Source organism: Tachyglossus aculeatus, chromosome Y2, assembly GCF_015852505.1.
Source record: "Tachyglossus aculeatus isolate mTacAcu1 chromosome Y2, mTacAcu1.pri, whole genome shotgun sequence".
Taxonomy (NCBI): domain Eukaryota; kingdom Metazoa; phylum Chordata; class Mammalia; order Monotremata; family Tachyglossidae; genus Tachyglossus; species Tachyglossus aculeatus.
This window is the reverse complement of record NC_052094.1, coordinates 4341139-4362519: the sequence shown is the minus strand read 5'-3', so window position 1 is coordinate 4362519 and position 21381 is coordinate 4341139. Positions and strand designations below refer to the sequence as shown.

The 21381-nt window shown below is 43.3% G+C and overlaps 1 protein-coding gene across 1 annotated transcript in view; it reads left to right on the top strand.

Moving 5' to 3' along the window:
- Positions 1 to 1431: 1431 nt before the first annotated feature.
- EXOC2 (exocyst complex component 2) overlaps positions 1432 to 21381 on the top strand; it is a 254838-nt gene continuing 234888 nt past the window's right edge. Inside the window, 1 exon segment of the mRNA XM_038768085.1 lies at positions 1432 to 1549. Within this exon segment, the coding sequence (XP_038624013.1) occupies positions 1432 to 1549 (118 nt within the window).

Genomic DNA, 21381 nt, shown 5'->3' with positions numbered 1-21381 from the left:
GACCTTTGAGAGGGCAGTTTCCATGGAATGTAGGGGACGGAAGCCAGACTGGAGGGGGTCGAGGAGAGAGTTGGTGTTGAGGAATTTGAGGCAGCGCGTGTAGACGACTCGTTCAAGGAGTTTGGAAAGGAATGGTAGGAGGGAGATGGGGCGATAACTAGAAGGTGAGGTGGGGTCAAAAGAGGGTTTCTTTAGGATGGGAGAGACAGGGGCATGTTTGAAGGCAGAGGGGAAGGAACCAGTGGAGAGTGAACGGTTGAAGATGGAAGTTAAGGAGGGTCGAAGGGATGGAGTGAGAGATTTCATGAGATGAGAGGGAATGGGGTCAGAAGCACAGATGGCCGGAGTAGCACTTGAGAGGAGGGAGGGGAGCTCCTCTGAGGCCACTGCTAGGAAGGATGGGAGAGTAGCAGAGAGTGTTGAGAGCCAGGGGGTTGAAAAATTGGGGGGAGTGAATTCGGGGTGGTCAGACCTGATGGATTTAATTTTATTAATGATCGTTGGGGGTGAGGGAAGGAGGAGGGAGAGGAACCGGGGACCTGAGAAGGGAGTTCCCATCCAGCTCCACCACTTGTCTGCTCTGTGTGACCTTGGGCAATTCACTTCACTTTTCTGTGCCTTGGTTCTCTCATCTGTAAAATGGGGATTAAAACTGTGAGCTCCAGGTGGGACAGGGACTGTGTTCAACCGATTTGCTTGTATCTAGCTCAGGGTGTAGTACAGTGCCTGGCACATGGTAAGCTCTTAACAAATACTATTTAAAAAAAATACCATAAAAAAAAAACAACTGAGTACTGAGAGGCTAGGGAAGCTGAAAAACAGGTAGCATGGCTGGAATGGCTGATTTCAGATAGGGTTAAACATTCGAGAAGGAAATGGGTCAGTTTATTAGAGGGGAGTTGCCTGTTTTGGAAATGGAATGAGAAAGCATGCCATATCTGAGTAATGACATGTGTTGGCCCAGATACAGGAGAGGAGGGAGTTTAGAGCCATTGGATGAAAGTAGAATAATTAGCTGAGGATCCAGGATCAAGCATTTAATTTGATGTACAGGGGAATTGAAGTCCATTTAACAGTTCTCAAAAAGGGGGAAAAAAGTCTTCTGTTGCACATAAGGTAAGAATAGTAAAAAAAGACTACCAAGGAGACTTCATTCTAGCATGTACAATACCAGTGGATCGATGAGGGAGAATCTGAGATTCTAGGGATCAGATAGGAGAGAGGAAAGTGGTGCATTTAGATAGCATTTCCAGTGGCATCTGCCATATTAAGGAGGAAAGAAATGAGACAGTTACAAGTTAGATTTTTCAGATTAGCATATGTGAAAGTGATTTTGAGTCTTTAGGTATTTTTATTTTTTTGTTGTTGACATTTCCTTTTTCCTCCTAGATTATTTTCTAACTGGATCACTGGTTTGCATTCAAAATGATTATGTCTTGATCCCACCAACCACCCTTGGTTACAAGCGTCTCATCAAATGAGGGAATCTCCTGGACTAAAGTAACAATTAGAGGGGAGAACCTGGGAACAGGCCCAGTGAACTTAATAGGTAAGTCAAAACAAGGTATTTGGTGCTTATGTGGGTTGGAGTTCCGATAGGAGTAAATTTTGATGTAAATTTCTGTTTGGAAAACTGAAGAGGCATTTTAATTGCAGAGTCATGATACCCAAACTGGAGCCTATGTATTTTTAATTCTAAGGGATTATAAAATCAATATAGTTTCCATCGCAAGAGGTTGTAGATTCAATCATTCATTCAGTCAGTCATATTTATTGAGCACTTACTGTGTGCAGAGCACTGTACTAAGCACTTAGGAAGTACAAGTCAGCAACATGTAGAGATGGTCCCTATCCAACAATGGGCTTACAGTCTAGAAGATTAACACAATGAGAAAAATAGATAATTTTCTTTTGTTTATAGGTGTCTGTGAAATTCATGTTCTAAATCAAGATGTCATGCATCTATTTTCAGTGGTCTTTTCTAATAATTAAGCACATACTATGTTCATTCATTTAATTGTATTTATTACTATTAGTGTGTGCAAAGCACTGTACTAAGCATTTGGAAGAGAACGATATAGCAATAAATAGACATACTCCCTGACCAGAGTGAGCTTACAGTCTCGAGACTTCCTATGTCCTAAGCACTGGGTTAGGCACAAGATTGGACATCTGACAGAAAATATTAATAACATCAAAAATATATCTCAGTAATGAAATATCTGAAATGATTTACAGTGTACGTGTAAATAAAACCTATCATATATATACCTTTGTGATTTATTTACATGGTCATTCATTCATTCAGTTGTATTTATTGAGCACTTACTGTGTGCAGAGCACTGTACTAAGCACTTGGGAAGTACAAATTAGCAACATATAGAGACGGTCCCTACCCAACAGTGGGCTCACAGTCTAGAAGGGGGAGACAGAGAACAAAACAAAACATATTTACAAAATAAAATAAATAGAATAAAAATGTACAAATTAAATAAATAAATGGAGTAATAAATATGTACAAACATATATACAGGTGCTGTGGGGAGGGGAAGGAGGTAAGGCGAGGGGATGGGGAGAAGGGGGAGAGGAAGGAGGGGGCTCAGTCTGAGAAGGCCTCCTGGAGGAGGTGAGCTCTCAGTAGGGCCTTGAAGGGAGGAAGAGAGCTAGCTTGGCAGATGTGCGGAGGGAGGTCATTCCAGGCCGGGGAATGACGTGGGCCGGGGGTCGATGGCGGGACAGGTGAGAACGAGGCACGATGAGGAGATTAGCAGCAGAGGAGTGGAGGGTGCGGGCTGGGCTGTAGAAGGAGAGAAGGGAGGTGAGATAGGAGGGGGCGAGGTGATGGAGAGCCTCGAAGCCAAGGGTGAGGAGTTTCTACCTGATGCGTAGGTTGATTAGTAGCCACTGGAGATTTTTGAGGAGGGGAGTAACATGCCCAGACCGTTTCTGGACAAAGACAATCTGGGCAGCGGCGTGAAGTATGGATTGAAGTGGGGAGAGACAAGAGGACGGGAGATCAGAGAGGAAGCTGATATAGTAGTCCAGACGGGATAGGATGAGAGCTTGAATGAGCAGGGTAGCGGTCTGGATGGAGAGGAAAGGGCAGATCTTGGCAATGTTGCGGAGCTGAGACCGGCAAGCTTTGGTGACAGATTGGATGTGAGAGGTGAACAAGAGAGCGGAGTCGAGGATCACACCAAGTTTGCGGGCTTGTGAGATGGGAAGGATGGTAGTGCCGTCAACAGTGATAGGAAAGTCAGGGGGAGGGCAGGGTTTGGGAGGGAAGACAAGGAGTTCAGTCTTGGACATGTTGAGTTTTAGGTGGCAGGCAGACAACCAGATGGAGATGTCCTGAAGGCAGGAGGAGATGCAAGCCTGGAGGGAGGGAGAGAGAGCAGGGGCAGAGATGTAGATTTGGGTGTCATCAGCGAAGAGATGATAGTTGAAGCCATGGGAGCAAATGAGGTCACCAAGGGAGTGCGTGTAGATCAAGACCAGAAGGGGACCAAGAACTGAACCTTGAGGAACCCCTACAGCAAGGGGATTATAGGGGGAGGATTAGCCTGCAAAAGAGACTGAGAATGAACAGCCGGAGAGATGTGGAGAACCTGTAGAGGATGAAGTCTATGAAGCCAAGGTTGGATAGTGTGTTGAGGAGAAGGGAGTGGTCCACAGTGTTGAAGGCAGCTGAGAGGTCGAGGAAGATTAGGATAGAGTATGAGCCATTGGATCTGGCAAGCAGGAGGTCATTGGTGACCTTTGAGAGGGCAGTTTCTGTGGAATGTAGGGGGCAGAAACCAGATTGGAGGGGGTCGAGGAGATAGTTGGCATTGAAGAATTCGAGGCAGCGTGTGTAGATGACTCGTTCAAGGAGCTTGGAAAGGAATGGTAGGAGGTAGATAGGGCAATAACTAGAAGGTGAGGTGGGGTCAAGAGAGGATTTTTTGAGGATGGGAGAGACGTGGGGATGTTTGAAGGCAGAGGGGAAGGAACCAGTGGAGAGTGAGCGGTTGAAGATGGAAGATAAGGATGGGAGAAGGGATGGAACGAGAGATTTCATAAGATGAGAGGGAATGGGGTTAGAAGCACCGGTGGCTGGAGTAGCACTTGAGAGGAGGGAGGAGATCTCCTCAGAGGATACTGCTGGGAAGGATGGGAGACTAGTGGAAAGCGTTGAGAGCCGGGTGGTTGGAGAAGCGGGGGGAGTAACTTTGGGGAGGTCATTCCTGATGGATTTAATTTTATTAATGAAGTAGGAGGCCAGATCGTTGGGGGTGAGGGAAGGAGGAGGGGGAGGAACCGGGGGCCTGAGCAGGGAGTTGAATGTACAGAAGAGCTGATGGGGATGATGGGCATCGGTGTCAATAAGGGAGGAGAAATAATAATGATGGCATTTATAGTTTTGTCTGGCAGAGGAGAGGGCTGAGTTAAGGCAGGAAAGGATAAACTTGAAGTGAACGAGGTTGGCATGGTGTTTAGACTTTCACCAGCAACGTTCAGCAGCTCAAGCATAAGAGCGAAGGAGGCAGAGGAGTGGCAGTGATCCAGGGCTGCGGGTTAGTGGTACGAGAGCGGTGAAGGGAAAGGGGAGCGAGCGAGTCAAGCTGAGTAGAAAGGGTAGAGTTGAGAGCAGTAATCTGATCATCAAGATTGGGTAGAGAGGAAAGGGAGGTGAGTTGGGGTGTGAGTCACTCCGAAAGATGGATGGGGTCAAGAGAGCAGAGATCTCTATGAGGGAGTATTATGGATTTACAGGGGAAAGGAGTGTGAGTGAGGAGGCAGGTGAGAAGATTATGTTCAGAGAGAGGGATATCAGAGATGGTGAGGGTGGACACAGTGCAGCGGTAGGAGGTCTAGGGTGTGACCAAGTTGGTGAGTGGGCAAGGTGGGGTGGAGCAAGAGTTTGGCAGCGTCAAGGAGAGATAGAAGGCGGGTGGCAGAGGAGTCACCAGGGATATCCATATGGATGTTGAAGTCTCCGAGGATCAGAGTGGGCATGGAAAAGGAGAGAAGGAAGGTGAGGAAAGGGTCAAAATCGTTAAAGAAGATGGAAGTGGGGCCGGGGTGGGGGGCGGTAGATGATGGCTATAAGAATTTGGAGGGGGTGGTAGAGGTGAATAATGTGGACTTCAAAGGAAGGGAAGGAAAGGGAAGGGGGAGGAGGGATAGTGTGAAAGCGACATTGGGGGGCAAGAAGGAAACTGACACCTCCTCCTTTTCCGGTGAGTCTGGGGGGGTGGGAGAAGAAGAGGCCTTCACTGGAGAGAGCAGCAGAAGAGACCGTGTCATCCGGAGATAGCCATGTTTCAGTTAGGGCGAGGAGGAGTAGAGAGCTGGAAAGGTATAGGTCAAGGATGAGTGAGCCCTTGGTTTCGTAGGGACCATCTCTATATGTTGCCAACTTGTACTTCCCAAGCACTTAGTACAATGCTCTGCACACAGTAAGCGCTTAATAAATACGATTGAATGAATGAATGTTGTACTGTACTCTTCTAATTGTTTAGTAAAGTGCTTAGTACAGTGTTCTGCACAGTGTAAAAGCTTAATAAATACCACAGGTCATGATGTCAGTATTTTCTCAAAGAAGGTTAAAATTTCAGGCCCCACTGAAACTGTCAAAACACCTAGTATCAGTCTAAGTAATTTTCATTCTTTCAATCCCGAAACTTTTAAAATTTCATCACATTTGACTTTAATCATTAAAAAAAATCTATTAAATTTGAAACATGCTTTATTATTTCCTTAAGAAAAAAAATGGACAAAAGTCCTAGCTTTGTTAATTGGACATTTAAAATAGTTCAATAAAATGTAAGGCAAGGAAATATCTATCTGTTGGGCTTGGAAGTAATGAATCCATCAAAGGAATTTATTGAGCACCTTAATGGTATGCAGAGTACTTTACTGAGACCTTGGGGGAGTACAATACAATGGAGTTGAAAGACAAATTCTCTGCCCACAAGAAGCTTAGAGCCTATACATAGTCAATCCATCACTAAATCCTGTTGGTCCCACCATCACAACATCGCTAAAAAGCTGTAAGCACTCCACCACCTTGCCTGCTCCTACCTTACCTCACTACTCACCATCTACCTGCACAGCCTGCACACTGCACTCCTTTATTTCTAACCTTCTCACTGTTCCTCAATCTCACCTCTCACCAACAACCCCTAGCCTATGTCCTGCCTCTGGCCTGGCATACTCTCTAATCTGACAATTACTCTTCCCTCCTTCAAAGCCTCCTCCACATCTCTTCCAAAAGGCCTTTCTTGACTAAGCGCCCTTTTCCTCTTCTCCCATTCCCTTCTGTGTCACTCTGATTTGCTCCCTTTGTTCTTCCCCCTCCTTGCCCCACAGCACTTATGTACATATCTGTAATTTGGGGCTCAGTCTCCATCCCCATTTTATAGATGAGGTAACTGAGGCATAGAGAAGTGAAAAGTGATTTGCCCAAGGTCACAGACTAGACAAGTGGCAGAGCTGGATTAGAACCCATGACCTTCTGACTCCCAGGCCAATGTTCTATCCACTACACCATTTTGCTTCTCCAATCTACACTATAGATATTTAATTAATCACTTTGCAGATACATCTTAAGTTTATTCAAGCTTCATAAAGCATTTAATACAGTGCTTTACATAAAGTAAGTGCCCAATAAATACCATCGATTGATTGATTAATTGATTTAACATGTGTACAGCTCTTCATTGTGTTTTTCCTTCCTTTTTCTATTGGTAGAGTGTGTGCACTGAACTTTTTCCATTTTTCAGAGATGTGAAATTCCAATAGCCTTTCACATATTCTGTTTATGTAGAGACTTGATTAGCAATAACAATAATAATAATGATAATAATAATAAAAATGATAACCATGGTATTTTTAAGTACTTATTCAATATGTAAGGTCAAACCATGCTTGGCACATAATAAACGCTTAACAGATACCATAATTATTATATGGTACAGTTTCTACCTTCCACATAGAGTTTACAATCTCTCATCCCATTTTAGAGATGAATAAATTAAGGCTCATAGAGGTTAAGTGACTTGGCCAAGAACCTACCACAGACAACTGACAGAGGCAGAATTAGTACCCATATCCTGACTTCCAGTAGAGCATTAGCCTGGGAGGCAGAAGAACCTGGGTTCTAATTCTGGCTCCACCAAGTCTGCTGTGTGACCTTGGGCAAATCATTTGACTTCTCTGTGCATGTTACCTTATCTGGAAAATGGGGATTAAGACTGTGAGCTCTATGTGGGACAGGGACTGTGTCCAACCGAATTACCTTGTAGCTATCCCAGCACTTAGTACGGTGCCTGGCATATAGTAAGCCCTTAGCAAATACCACAGTTATTCTTATTCTTATTACTATTATGCTGTCTCATGACAATCAGTAAAAGCAATAGGTAATAAAAATAATCACACATCTGCTGGGGAAATCTCTAAGACATGTACACTCACTCTATCACAGTGGCATAGAGTAAGTAGTAATAGTACTGATGGTAATGATGGTATTTGTTAAGCACTTAATATGTGCCAAGCATTGTTGCACAGGACTGGAAGAGGTTCCTTTAACATTCCTTATTTACTTGTGAGAGTGATATTTTAGCCTACAAACAAGAATTAAATCATTTATTTTTCATCAGCCTCTGTCAATGTCATTTCCCCATCATAAGAGACTTAATAAGTATGGAAAACCATCTGTTATGAAGTTTGGCCTTTTCAGTCTCTCTGAAAATAGCCAATTACTCCTTACTGATTCAGCTCTCTGATGCTAATAAGTTCATTCAGTCACAGACTACTCAGATAAAATTGTGTTTATATGACTGAACACCACTCTTTTCAGTGTAGTTGAACTTGATTCTTCCCCTCATCAACTTCCACAATGTGGAGATTGGAAAGATGAAAAAGATTGCATCCAAGTGTGAATGATCCCATAGGAATTGATTATCAAAACAAACACAAATAGATGCTAAAATAGTAGTGTTGTTTGGTTTGGCTAAATCAGATTCAACAAAGCCACCACTCCTGTGTCTTAAGCCTCTGGCTGAAATATGTGCTTCTCATTGGAAGCTGGAGTGATTATGGGTTCTGGCAAAAGCACCAATATAATCAATCAATCAATGGTATTTATTGAGCATTCACCATGTATAGAGCACTGTACTAAATGCTTGGGAGAGTACAATATAGCAGAGATGGTAGACATGTTCCCTGCCCACAAGGAACGTACATCAGTGCTCTAGAAAATGAGGGGCAGTCTGCAACTGAGAGGAAATGGATGATAACCAGTTTGAGGAAGATCTTGTCTCTACCAAGAATGGGGATATGGAGTTGAAGTTCTCACCAGTATGCTCTAACTATGCAACTTACTCACATCTATATCCAGGACAAGAGAAATCTCCAGATGGGACTTAGGGCATTTGTTAAGTGCTTACTATGCAGCATTCTAAGCAAAGGGTAATACAAGTTTATCGAGTTGAACCCTGTCCCTGTCCCACAAGGGTCTCACAGTCTTAGTAGGAAGGAGAACAGGTATTGACTCCCCATTTTACAGATAAGGAAATGGAGGCACAGAGAAGTTAAGTGACTTGCCCAAGGTTACACAGAAGAGAAGCTTCAGAGCCATGGATAGAACCTAGGTCCTCTGACTCACAGATCCAGGCTCTTTCCACTAGTCCACACTACTTCTTGTGCTTCTCAACTTAAACTTGAAAGTAGTAGTGAACAAGAGGCAGCATAGACACAGAGAAAAAGCAAGGACTCTCTATATCTAGAATCTTGGAATCTTAATATAATCTTTCCTTGAATCTTGGTTTTCCAGGTGGTAAGATTTACTGAACACTGTCAGAATGGGAGGGAACACCAATTTAGGCCTAAAGTTCCAAGCATGTTTACAATGGTTCCTTAAAACTGGTTCTCCAACTGAAAAATTACTAACCTGTGTTTTTAAAGACCCCCATCCTGCAGGTAATGTGGGGATGCTACAGAGGGAAGATAGCCCAAGTGCCATTTCCTGACTCTAGGATAATACTCCTGGATTACGCTCTAGTGCGGAAAATGGAATCCAGTATTTTACCAACCCAAGCTGAACTTTAACCATCATTACCCACAGACCTCAGTAATTTTGGCTATCTCGACAAATAGCTTTGTAATTTCTTGGCTCTTATGTATCTTTTCCACTCTATACCACTGCTTCCTGTGCTTAAGTAAATTTGCATGCTTCTACATCCTCAATTGACCTGTTTCAATTTGAGGGGAAGAGACCTTGTCTTATTGTTTCTGTAACTCTCTACAGCCTGAACCACTTATGTACACACTGAAGTCACCCAAGAAATCCTGCTGACTGGCCAACTTGACTACCTTTAATTTCCTGGTTATGAACGCTGGAATGCCCATCTTTCTGGGAAGAACTGGGGACATGGATCAACTTAAAAGTAACATCAGGGTTAAAGTAATTGTACTTTCCTTCTGTATTTCTGCTCAAATTACTGTTGCCAAGTTTACATGCTGGAACATTTGAGGAAGCACCCTCATTTGGGATCAGACTGCCACTCCTGTCTGAAACTTTTGGAAATGCTCAAATCCAGGGCTTATAACATTATGAAATGACTACAGTGATTTCACTGGGCCTTTAATTCCCTGACGTGACTGGACCCGAGTTGGTCTGTTACTTTCAATGGGAGAGTCTGTCATCATCAAACCGTTTGAAGAGGCTGACTCTGAAAGGGTTCCTGCTGTTTGTTCTAATGTGGACAGATAATTAACATTCCGGCTGAATTGGGGATCAAAGAGTCCTGTCCAGTTGCCTTCCCACATTCTTGCTTCCCCTTTCAGATGATTCCAAGCTCTATTTTAAACTGGAAGTGTTGTATATTTTCCAGGGCCTCCTTAATCCGTTCCCACTAACTCAGAAGTGTTCTGGAGTCACATTCTCCAAACAGCCAATCCAAGTGAGGTTTGAGAACTGGCCATATATTCTGGGACATGAGTGATTTTGCCCTCACCAAAGCAGGGCAGGCCTCTGTTTCTGTTGCTCTTTGGTTGTGGTTCCCCTAGGTATCATTGCTAGTAAGTAATGGGGAAAGGTCGGGAAAGTTGGGGAAAGGGGCCGGATTCCTGTCTCTTTGCATAAACTGAGCCCCTTCCTTCCTTTCCCCCTATATGTTTGTACATATTTATTACTCTATTTTATTTGTACATATCTATTCTATTTATTTTATTTTGTTAGTATGTTTGGTTTTGTTCTCTGTCTCCCCCTTTTAGACTGTGAGCCCACTGTTGGGTAGCGACTGTCTCCAGATGTTGCCAATTTGTACTTCCGAAGCGCTTAGTACAGTGCTCTGCACATAGTAAGCGCTCAATAAATACGATTGATGATGATGATGATCCCCCCATCTTACCTCCTTCCCTTCCCCACAGCACCTGTATATATGTTTGTACATATTTATTACCCTGTTTATTTATTTATTTTACTTGTACATATCTATTCTATTTATTTTATTTTGTTTCTGTGTTTGCTTTTGTTCTCTGTCTCCCCCTTTTAGACTGTGAGCCTGCTGTTGGGTAGGGACCATCTCTAGAAGTTGCCAATTTGTACTTCCCAAGCGCTTAGTACAGTGCTCTGCACATAGTAAGCGCTCAATAAATACGATTGATGATGATGATGATACAACATGATGGGGGCAGATGATATCTGCCTGGAAGGTTCTTTGTTGCTTGAGCATTGGTTCACCTGGTTGGCACCACGAGAGGATATTTGGGTTAAACTGGATCAGAAGTGGGAGGAGACATGAAGTCGGGGCCTTTTTCCAATTCCCTATCTGGCACTGCCTTTCCATGAAGAAAATTAATGAGAAGGCCTGGTCACTGAGCTCAGAAAAGAGAAATAGCCAAGCTTTCTCAGAAGTCAGTCGGTCAGCCAATTGTATTTATTGAGGGCTCACTCTCTGTGCAGAGCACGGTATTAAGTGCTAGGGAGTGTAAAATGCAGCAATATAACAGACACATTCCTTGCCCACAGCTTTTCAAATTCCTGAGGTGTTAAAAGGAGAAGTAAAAAGTTCAGATATGAGTGATGGGGCCTGGGGGAAGAATTGTTATACATCTGTGAAAATGAAATGATTTTTATTTGCATTATTAATAATAATAATTATGGTATTTGTTAAGTGCTTACTAGGTGCCAGGCACTAGGGCAGATACAAGCAGATCAGATTGGACTCAGTCCCTGTCCCATGTGGGGCTCATAGTCTCAATCTCCATTTTACAGATGAGGTAACTGAAGCCAAGAGAAGTGAAGTGACTTGCCAAAGGTGACACAGCAGACAAGTGGCGGAGCAGGAATTACAACCCATGACCTTCTGACTTCCACTATGCCTTGCTTCTAGACAGTGCCCTTGCCTGTGTATCTGTCTATATTTTTTAAGCTTCTTCTAATGAAGAAGGTTCTTTTTAACCTCTCCTACTGAGAGCTCACCTCCTACCTCTCCCCCTGCTCCCCCCGCCTTACCTCCTTCCCCTCCCCACAGCACCTGCATATATGTATATATGTTTGTACATATTTATTACTCTATTTATTGATTTATTTTACTTGTACATATTTATTCTATTTATTTTATTTTGTTAATATGTTTTGTTTTATTGTCTGTCTCCCCCTTCTAGACTGTAAGCCCACTGTTGGGTGGGGACTGTCTCTATATGTTTCCAACTTGTACTTTCCAAGTGCTTAGTACAGTGCTGTGCACACAGTAAGTGCTCAATAAATATGATTGAATGAATGAATGAATAATAATAATAATGGCATTTATTAAGTGCTTGCTATGTGCAAAGCACTGTTCTAAGCACTGGGGGGATACAAGGTGATCAGGTTGTCCCACGTGGGGCTCACAGTCTTAATCCCCATTTTACAGATGAGGAAACTGAGACATAGAGAAGTGAAGTGACTTACCCAAAGTCACACAGCTGACAATTGGTGGTCGAGATTTGAAACCATGACCTCTGACTCCAGAGCCCGTGCTCTTTCCACTGAGCCACGCTGCTTATTATTTTTTCCCCAGCTCCCTTTCCCTTTTGTGTCGACTATGCGACCACATGTGGTGGCAAAGAAGCAAGAAGAGGACAAAAGAGGGAACAAGGAATATGCAGCTTCTTCCTCCTCTTCTGTTTTTCCCCTTCTCTTCAGCGGCTGTTGCATCTGTTACTCATGCCAGCCCCACAGCTAGACTGGCCTTCTCTAAGCTGTTTCCTGGAGGTTCCATTGTGGTCAAGAATACATGCTTGTGACTAAGCTAGAAATCTCAGGGAAATAGCATTTTATTCCGCGGCATGAATTCCTGCCACAGTGTAAGTGTCAGGGCACAGATCGTGGCTGTGGGATGGGCAGATTAAGGGTGTGTGTGTGTGTCTGTGTGTGTGTGTCACTTTCTTCACGGTCTACCCTCCGGTGATACACCCCAAGATATATTTTGAGCCCCTGTAACTGAGTATAGTGGAAACACCCATCTTTTCAGCCTGACTTTTTCATTTCTTGTTAGGAGGTCAAATTGGGTGAAAGGGAAAGATGCAAAACTATAAAGGAGTGTTAGTGACAAAGTGTGCAATGTGTTGCCCTGGTGGTGCTGGCTTTCTCAGTGACTCACACAGAAGCATTGTTTCTTCCCCAATGTCGCTTTCGCACTGTCCCTCCTCCCCCTTCCCCATCCTTCCCTTCTTCCATTGTTTCTTCCCCAATGTTGCTTTCGCACTATCCCTCCTCCCCCTTCCCTTTCCTTCCCTTCCTTTGAAGCCCACATTATTCGCCTCTACCACCCCCTCCAGATTCTTGTAGTGGTCATCTACCGCCCTCCTGGCCCCACTTCCAACTTCTTTAATGACTTTGACCCCTTCCTCACCTTCCTTCTCTCCTTCTCTATGCCCACTCTGATCCTCAGAGACTTCAATATCCACATGGATATCCCTAACGACTCCTCTGCCTCCCACCTTCTATCTCTCCTTGATACTGCCAACCTCTTCCTCCACCCCACCTCACCCACTCACCAACTTGGTCATACCCTCGACCTCATCATCTCCTACTGCTGCACTGTGTCCACCCTCACCAACTCTTAAATCCCTCTCTCTGATCATAATTTTCTCACCTGCCTCCACACTCACACTCTTTTGCCCTGTAAATCCATGTTACTCCCTCACAGAGATCTCTGCTCCCTGGACCCCACCCATCTTTCAGAGCGCCTCACATCCCAACTCGCTGCCCTCTCCTCTCTACCCAGTCTTGATGATCAGATTACTGCTCTCAACTCTACCCTTTCTACTCAGCTAGACTCACTCGCTCCCCTTTCCCTTCGCCACTCTCGCACCACTAACCCACAGCCCTGGATCACTGCCACTGTCAGCCTCCTTCACTCTTATGCTCGAGCTGCCGAACGCTGCTGGCGAAAGTCTAAACACCATGCCAACCTCGTTCACTTGAAGTTTATCCTTTCCTACCTTAACTCAGCCCTCTCTTCTGCCAGACAAAACTATTTCTCCTCCCTTATTGACACCGATGCCCATCACTCCCGCCAGCTCTTCCGTACACTCAACTCCCTTCTCAGGCCTCCGGTTCCTCCCCCTCCTCCTTCCCTCACCCCCAACGATCTGGCCTCCTACTTCATTAACAAAATTAAATCCATCAGGTCCGACCTCCCCAAAGTCTCTTCCCCCCTTTCTCCATCCCCCCGGCTCTCAACACTCTCTGCTACTCTCCCATCCTTCCCAGTAGTATCCTCAGAGGAGCTCTTCTCCCTCCTCTCAAGTGCTACTCCGGCCACCTGTGCTTCTGACCCCATTCCCTCTCATCTCATGATATCTCTCGTTCCATCCCTTCTCCCCTCCTTAACTTCCATCTTCAACCACTCACTCTCCATTGGTTCCTTTCCCTCTGTCTTCAAACATGCCCATGTCTCTCCCATCCTAAAAAAACCCTCTCTTGACCCCACCTCACCTTCTAGTTATCGCCCCATATCCCTCCTACCATTCCTTTCCAAACTCCTTGAACGAGTTGTCTACACTCGCTGCCTAGAATTCCTCAACAACAACTCTCTCCTCGACCCCCTCCAGTCTGGCTTCCATCCTCTACGTTCCATGGAAACTGCCCTCTCAAAGGTCACCAATGACCTCCTGCTTGCCAAATCCAATGGCTCCTACTCTGTCCTAATCCTCCTCGACCTCTCAGCTGCCTTTGACACCGTGGACCACCCTTCTTCTCAACATGCTACCTGACCTTGGCTTCACAGACTCCGTCCTCTCCTGGTTCTCTTCTTACCTCTCCGCTCGTTAATTCTCAGTCTCTTTTGCAGGCTCCTCCTCCCCCTCCCATCCTCTTACTGTGGGGGTTCCCCAAGGTTCAGTGCTTGGTCCCCTTCTGTTCTCCATCTACACGCACTCCCTTGGTGACCTCGTTCGCTCCCACGGCTTCAACTATCATCTCTACGCTGATGACACCCAGATCTACATCTCTGCCCCTGCTCTCTCCCCCTCTCTCCAGGCTCACATCTCCTCCTGCCTTCAGGACATCTCCATTTGGATGTCTGCCCGCCACCTAAAGCTCAACATGTCGAAGACTGAACTCCTTGTCTTCCCTCCCAAACCTTGCCCTCTCCCTGACTTTCCCATCTCTGTTGATGGCACTACCATCCTTCCCGTCTCACAAGCCCGCAACCTTGGTGTCATCCTGAACTCCACTCTCTCATTCACCCCTCACATCCAAACCGTGACCAAAACCTGCCGGTCTCAGCTCCACAACATTGCCAAGATCTGCCCTTTCCTCTCCATCCCAACTGCTACCCTGCTCATTCAAGCTCTCATCCTATCCCGTCTGGACTACTGCATCAGCTTTCTCTCTGATCTCCCATCCTCGTGTCTCTCTCCACTTCAATCCATACTTCATGCTGCTGCCCGGATTATTTTTGTCCAGAAACGCTCTGGGCATATTTTTCCACATAGCACTGGAGTGGATACAAAGGAATCAGGTTGGACACAGTCCAAGTCCCGCATGGAGCTGGCAGCATTAACACTGTGCCTCAGTTACAGCTGAGATAATAAGGCACAGAGATGTTAAGTAAGTTGCCCAAGATCACACAGGAGACAAGTGGCAGTGCAGGATTAGAACCCAGGTCTTAATGACATCCAGACCTGTGCTCTATCCATGATGATTGTTATTTTGTCCCCAAATCATTGTAAATTCATTCATTCATTCAATCACATTTAATGAGTGCTTACTGTGTGCAGAGCACTGTACTAAGTGCTTGGAAAGTAAATCATTGTTATGATCACATTCGTGAGAAGCAGTGAGGCATAATGGAAAGAACGGGCTTGGGAGTCAGAGGATGTGGATTCTAATCCCGACTCCACCACTTGTCTGCTGTGTGGCCTTGAGCAAGCCACTTAACTTCATTTTGCCTTAGTGACCTCATGGGGATGGGGACTATGAGCCCCACGTGGAACAACCTGATTACCTTGTACCTACCCCGGTTCTTACAATGCTTGGCATATAGTAAGCACTTAACAAATACCATAATTAATTATTATTAACTATCATTATGTGTCTGTGTATTATCAAGTATTCAGATATATGAAATATCTCTGTTGTCAAAAAAATTGAGTTCTGTAAAATCCATGTGGTTTACTAAGTATTTTCCTTATCTGTAATCCATTTTAATGTCTCTCCCTGTAAACTGTAAGTTTCTTATGGGGAGGCATCATGCCTACCAACTCTGTCATTCACCATTATCATCATCATCATCATCGTCAACGACAGCATCGATCATCATCAATACATCTACTATGTGTTAAGCACTATAGTGGCCCTTGAGAACGTACATTAGAAGTAAAAACAGACTTCCTGCCCTTGAAAATCTTACAATCTAATAGACAAGATTATAATGCTAAATTTTGATGATATGGTCAGCGGATTGAAGGTAAAAGTGCCTTGCATGGTCCATTCCTGATTGGGCAGGAATTGGATCTTCTAACTCTATTGTATTGTACTCTCCCAAGTGCTTAGATTGAATACCCTGTTCACAGTAAGCATAAACACTGCAGTGAAAATGTCTTCTGATTCCGTCTGTGTTTTGCTGCCAGTTCAAGATTGCAATGTGGGACTCTGGAAGCAGTACGAGAATACCCTTATGATCCACCAGGATTCTTCCAACTCCACGGGTTCTCAACACCATCTAAATTCTTTGAACCAGTGTGGCCTAGTGAAGCACAGCCCTGGGATTCAGGGGTCCTGGGTTCTGATCCTGGCTCCACCACATACCTGCTGTGTGACCTTGGGCAAATCAATTCACTTCTCTGGGCCTCAATTCCCTCATTTGCAAAGTGGGAATCCAATACCCATTCTCCCTCCTACTTAAACTGTGAGCCCCATGTGTACAGTGCTTGGCACATAACACTTAACAAATACCACGATTTTTATTATTGACCTGCTATCCCACAGTGGCAAAATGCTAATAATTGCACTCTTACGACACCATCACAAAAAAGTCACACAGATGACTTTAAACAGCTTTGCAGAGTATACAGTTATGGGCTGACTAAATTAAATTTCAGTCTTATTTGACTATCCAACTCTATTCTATCCATTTCCTTTGTGGCTTTCATACAGCTTTTATTTTCATTATTACAAATGAAAGGGCTGTAAAGTTGCTGTGTATTTGAAAGCAAACTGGGATGAAAGCAATTCCAGGCCATGAACTTCAAGGTGGGGGCCATTCCTGTTTGAAGATTCCATTTCACTTACTGAATCTTTAGACTCAGAAATGGAACCAATCACTTTTTGCTCTTCAAATTCAAATTTCTCTCCTTGCAATTTCCCTTTGAGCTATTTCATTTTCAATAACTACCTTCATAAAATTAAAACTCTAGGAAACACTCCTTTGCAAAGATGTTAACTGACAGTTAAATATCCTTAAATTGTCAAAAAGACCAAAAAGTGGATTGAATAAACACAATCAACCTTTTATATGGGAATTTTAAAAAGAAAACTATATATAGTTCATAAGCTATAATTTTCCAATGACTTCCTGAGACCAATTTAATTTAAGAATCATATCCACACTAGGCAAATAATTTCCTAAGAATTATTTCACCAGAAATGAAAAACAAGCTAAAAAACCCTCTTGTTGGAATGTTGACGTAATATATTTCTGATGTAAAAGCAAAATATCATTATGCTCTTACAATTCTAAAATATATCAGAACTAAAACTTGTTTACCAGTTAAAGAAAAAGCTGTCATCAAAGTAATATCATGGTAAAATACACTTGTAACAACTCTAGATTATGAGTAACTTTCAGATAGGGACCTCAATACTCCCTAAAATTCAGCTTTGCTTTTAGCACTCAATTTCACAGCTAGTAAATTTCACGGCTGAGGTGAAATAAATGGATTCAAAGAATTCTCAATGGTCCCCTAGTTTGAGACTGGAGAGCAGATGTCCAAATGCTTGATTTTACTGTGTCACAACCCTTTAAGAGTGTTGAAATACCAAACGGAATCGTAATATTTTGGTGCAGGAAAGGTGTATTCAGGAGATCAAAGTAATCGTCACCTTAACGAAGAAGAGGAATGGAGAGGAATTCAGTTATAAAGAGTGCATGTTGATGGGTTTTATAAAGATGAGAAATAAAAGAAAATTGGATACAGGAAACTTAAATTTATGTTTTAAAATGGCATCTTACCCAAGGAATGAAAGCATACTACAAACTTGACGTAGTATATACAGGCTGTAAATGTAGGCCATACTGCTAGAATGGGAAACACCTGGAAGGAAAGGCAAAATTGGATCATGGTTCTTTTGGAAAATAGGATTGAAGTGTTACTCTATTTTTGCCTTCCCGTCCTGAATGCCCAGCGAAGCCCCAGTTTAGAAAAATGAAGAGCAGGGAGTGTCTAGGGCTGAGCTAAGCAATTTCAATCAAAATGAAGAGGTGAAGATGTGAAGGAATTTGGTATCAATCAGATGGTTGGAAAAACGAACCATTATTAATCTGTGCAATAGGGAAAAGTTACAAGAGTTACATGATGGTTAGAGAAGAGTTATAGTTTATGTGATTAAAAGGTGTCACACTGTCTACAACCAAGGAAGAGGCATAAACAGCGGTCATATTAGATATGGCATTTGTTAAGTGCTTACAATGTTCTAGGCACTGTACTTAGTGCTGGGGTGGATATAAGCAAATTGGGTTGGGACGTTGGACACAGTTCCTGTTCCATGTGGGGCTCACAGTCTCAATCCTATTTTACAGATGAGGTGACTGAGGCACGGAGAAGTACAGGGACTTGCCCAAGGTCATACAGCAGACAAGTAGTGGATCTGGGACTTGAACCCATGAGCTTCTGACTCCCGGGCCCTTGCTCTATGCACTATGCCGTGCTGCTTCATATTTGCTTTTTCCATACCCAGCTCTATCAGACAAATTCAGGCCTAACCTACAACCCCTTCCAAGTCACTTGTGAACTGCTGAGATAATTATCTGGCCTGCCTTCCAGAACTTTCTCAAATCTGGTGACATTCTCGAGCCCACCCCATGAAGATAAAATCCTCCCACTAGCCACCACAGAGCCATTTTTCCAAATCAGTCCTTTGACGCCATCACAAACACTTTGTCTACCTACCCACTGCTGAGATTACCCGCTCAAATTAAGGAACTTCCTCCTGGCTAGAAGATAAACAATTTTTTTTAAAACTATGAGATTAGTCTCAATCTGTCCTCAATTTTAAGGACATAGGAAAGAAATAATAGACTAGGAAATGAGAACAAGCAAGCAGTCACCAATTACAAGAATAGTTAATGACCATTTTCTCTGAACACTGGTATACTGCAAATGCAGATAAAAGAAAAACTATGAATAGTGCATGTGAGTGGAAATCAATGATGATGATGATGATGGCATTTTATTAAGCACTTACTATGTGCAAAGCACTGTTCTAAGCGCTGGGGAGGTTACAAGGTGATCAGGTGGGGGGCTCACAGTCTTAATCCCCATTTTACAGATGAGGGAACTGAGGCCCACAGAAGTGAAGTGACTTGCCCAAAGTCACACAGCTGACAATTGGTACAGCTGGGATTTGATCCCATGACCTCTGACTCCAAAGCCCAGGCTCTTTCCACTTAGCCATGCTGCCAACTGTTGTATTTACTGCGTGGCTGCTATTTTCAGGGCTCTGTATGAAAATATTTGGTAGAGTATACTAGATTTGGAAAGCATGATTTCTGTTCTGGACTTTACAACATAGAGAGGTTGTCTAAATTATTTCAGAGGCAGTGGGAAAAGCCTATATATATGAGTTAGTGCTTCATAGTGCTTCACCAATTAATCAATCAATCATATTTATTGAGCACTTAATACATGCAGAGCACTGTTCTAAATGCTTGGGAAAGTACAATATAACAGAATTAGCAGATATGTTCCCTGTCAATAATGAGTTTTTACATTCTACAGTGGAAGACAGGCATTAATATGAATAAATAGGTAATTGACAATATATAATTTAAAGACAATAATAATAGCTATAGTATTATTTTAAGTGATTACTATGTGCCAGCCACTGTGCTAAGTGCTGGGGTAGATACAAGCAAAAGGCTCACAGTCTCAATCCCCATTTTTACAGATGAGGTAACACATCCAGAATGTGAGAAGCAGCATGGTTTAGTGAAAAGAGCAGGGGCTTGGGAGTCAGAGGACATGGGTTCTAATCCCAGCTCTGCCACTTGTCTGCTGTCTGACTTTGGGCTACCAACTTAACTTCTCTGTACCTCAGTTATCTCATCTGTAAAATGGGGATTAAGACTGAGTCCCACGTGGGACAACCGGATTACCTTGTATCCGCCCCAGCACTTACAGCAGTGTTTGGCACATAGTAAGCCTTAACAAATACCATCATTATTATTATTATTATTACGCCAGGTCCCACTGTGACTTTGTAAGGGTTCCAGGGGTCTTGTTGGGGAGGATTAGGAGCAGGGTGTTGAGGGCAAATAAGTACGCTGTTAATAGTTTATGATTTCATTACTGGATTGACAATTTATATAACTCTTCTTCAAGAAAGCCCTTGCTTTTTCTTCTACAGTATATGTTAATATCATAGGAATACCATGGACTGCCTGAAAAACAAACAAATGGGTTTTGGAGCAAATTAAGCCAATGAGGTCTTTGGAAGGCCAAATGACTTATTTTGGACACATAATCAGGAGGACTAATCCTCTGTAGAAGACACTAATGCTAGGCAAAGTCCACGGAAAATGTGGAAAAGGCAAACCAGCAGATAGATGGATAGAAATCATAACAACGATAAAGGAGAACCATTAGCAAGGCTATGTATATGGCAGAATTTGGAAATTCTGGAAAAAATATATTCATAGAGTCGCTACGATTCAGAAATGACTCGACAGCATTTGATATTTGCTTAATATTTGCCAGGCTCTGTACTAAGTGCCGAGGTAGATACAAGCTAACTTGCTTCTGCATAGTGATGAGAGCATGAACATCATCTTTTATTCAGTGCTCCCAAACATCTAGTACAGTGCACTGCACAAAATAAGTGCTCAATTGATGATCATGATGAAGACGAGTGGGGAGTTGAAGAGCAGTGCATCTGCAGCCGTGTGACTGGGAAATGGCAACTGTTAGCCATTTTCTAATAAACCCTATAACTCCTGGTTATACCCTCATTCACCATGGTTCCCTCATCAGATCAACCCAGTTTGAGAAAAAAAATGGGCAGATGGTAGCCTAAGGGCCAAGTTCCGAAGTGGTATGGCAGATCTCACCGCACATTATTTATTTATTGAGTGCTAACTTTGTGCAGAGCACTGTACTATGAGTTGGTAGATATGATTCCTGACCTTAAGGACCTCTGGAGTGGGAAGAAAAGGAAGGATCAGTCAGTCCTCCGGGCTGGTTAATTTCAAATACATATGAAATTTAGTGGCTCAAGTGGCTTTTACCTTTTGCCCCAAAAGCTTGTGATTTTTATAGAAAATACATTTGAAAATGAATTTGCAGTCTGGCAAGGGGACAGGAGGGACTAGGTTTTGCATAAAAGTAATCAACTGGAAAATTATTCACAACTCAGAATTTGCCCAATGGCTGTTCACTCCTAAACTTTAGAAATTAGAGACTGCTACCAGTTGTAAATCACTTCTAGATTGCTAAAAAGTACACTAGTAGGTCCTTTTCAGCAGAATATGTCTGTGTCCTGTTAAATATTTATGGAATAGTGTAATTACACTGCATTTGCCATTAAATGATATTGACATTTTTGAACGAGATAGGGATTTATTCAGGCTGGTTGAAAAGTAACCATCTGGTAACAACCTTGCAGGCACTGCAACAAAAGAAAATCTG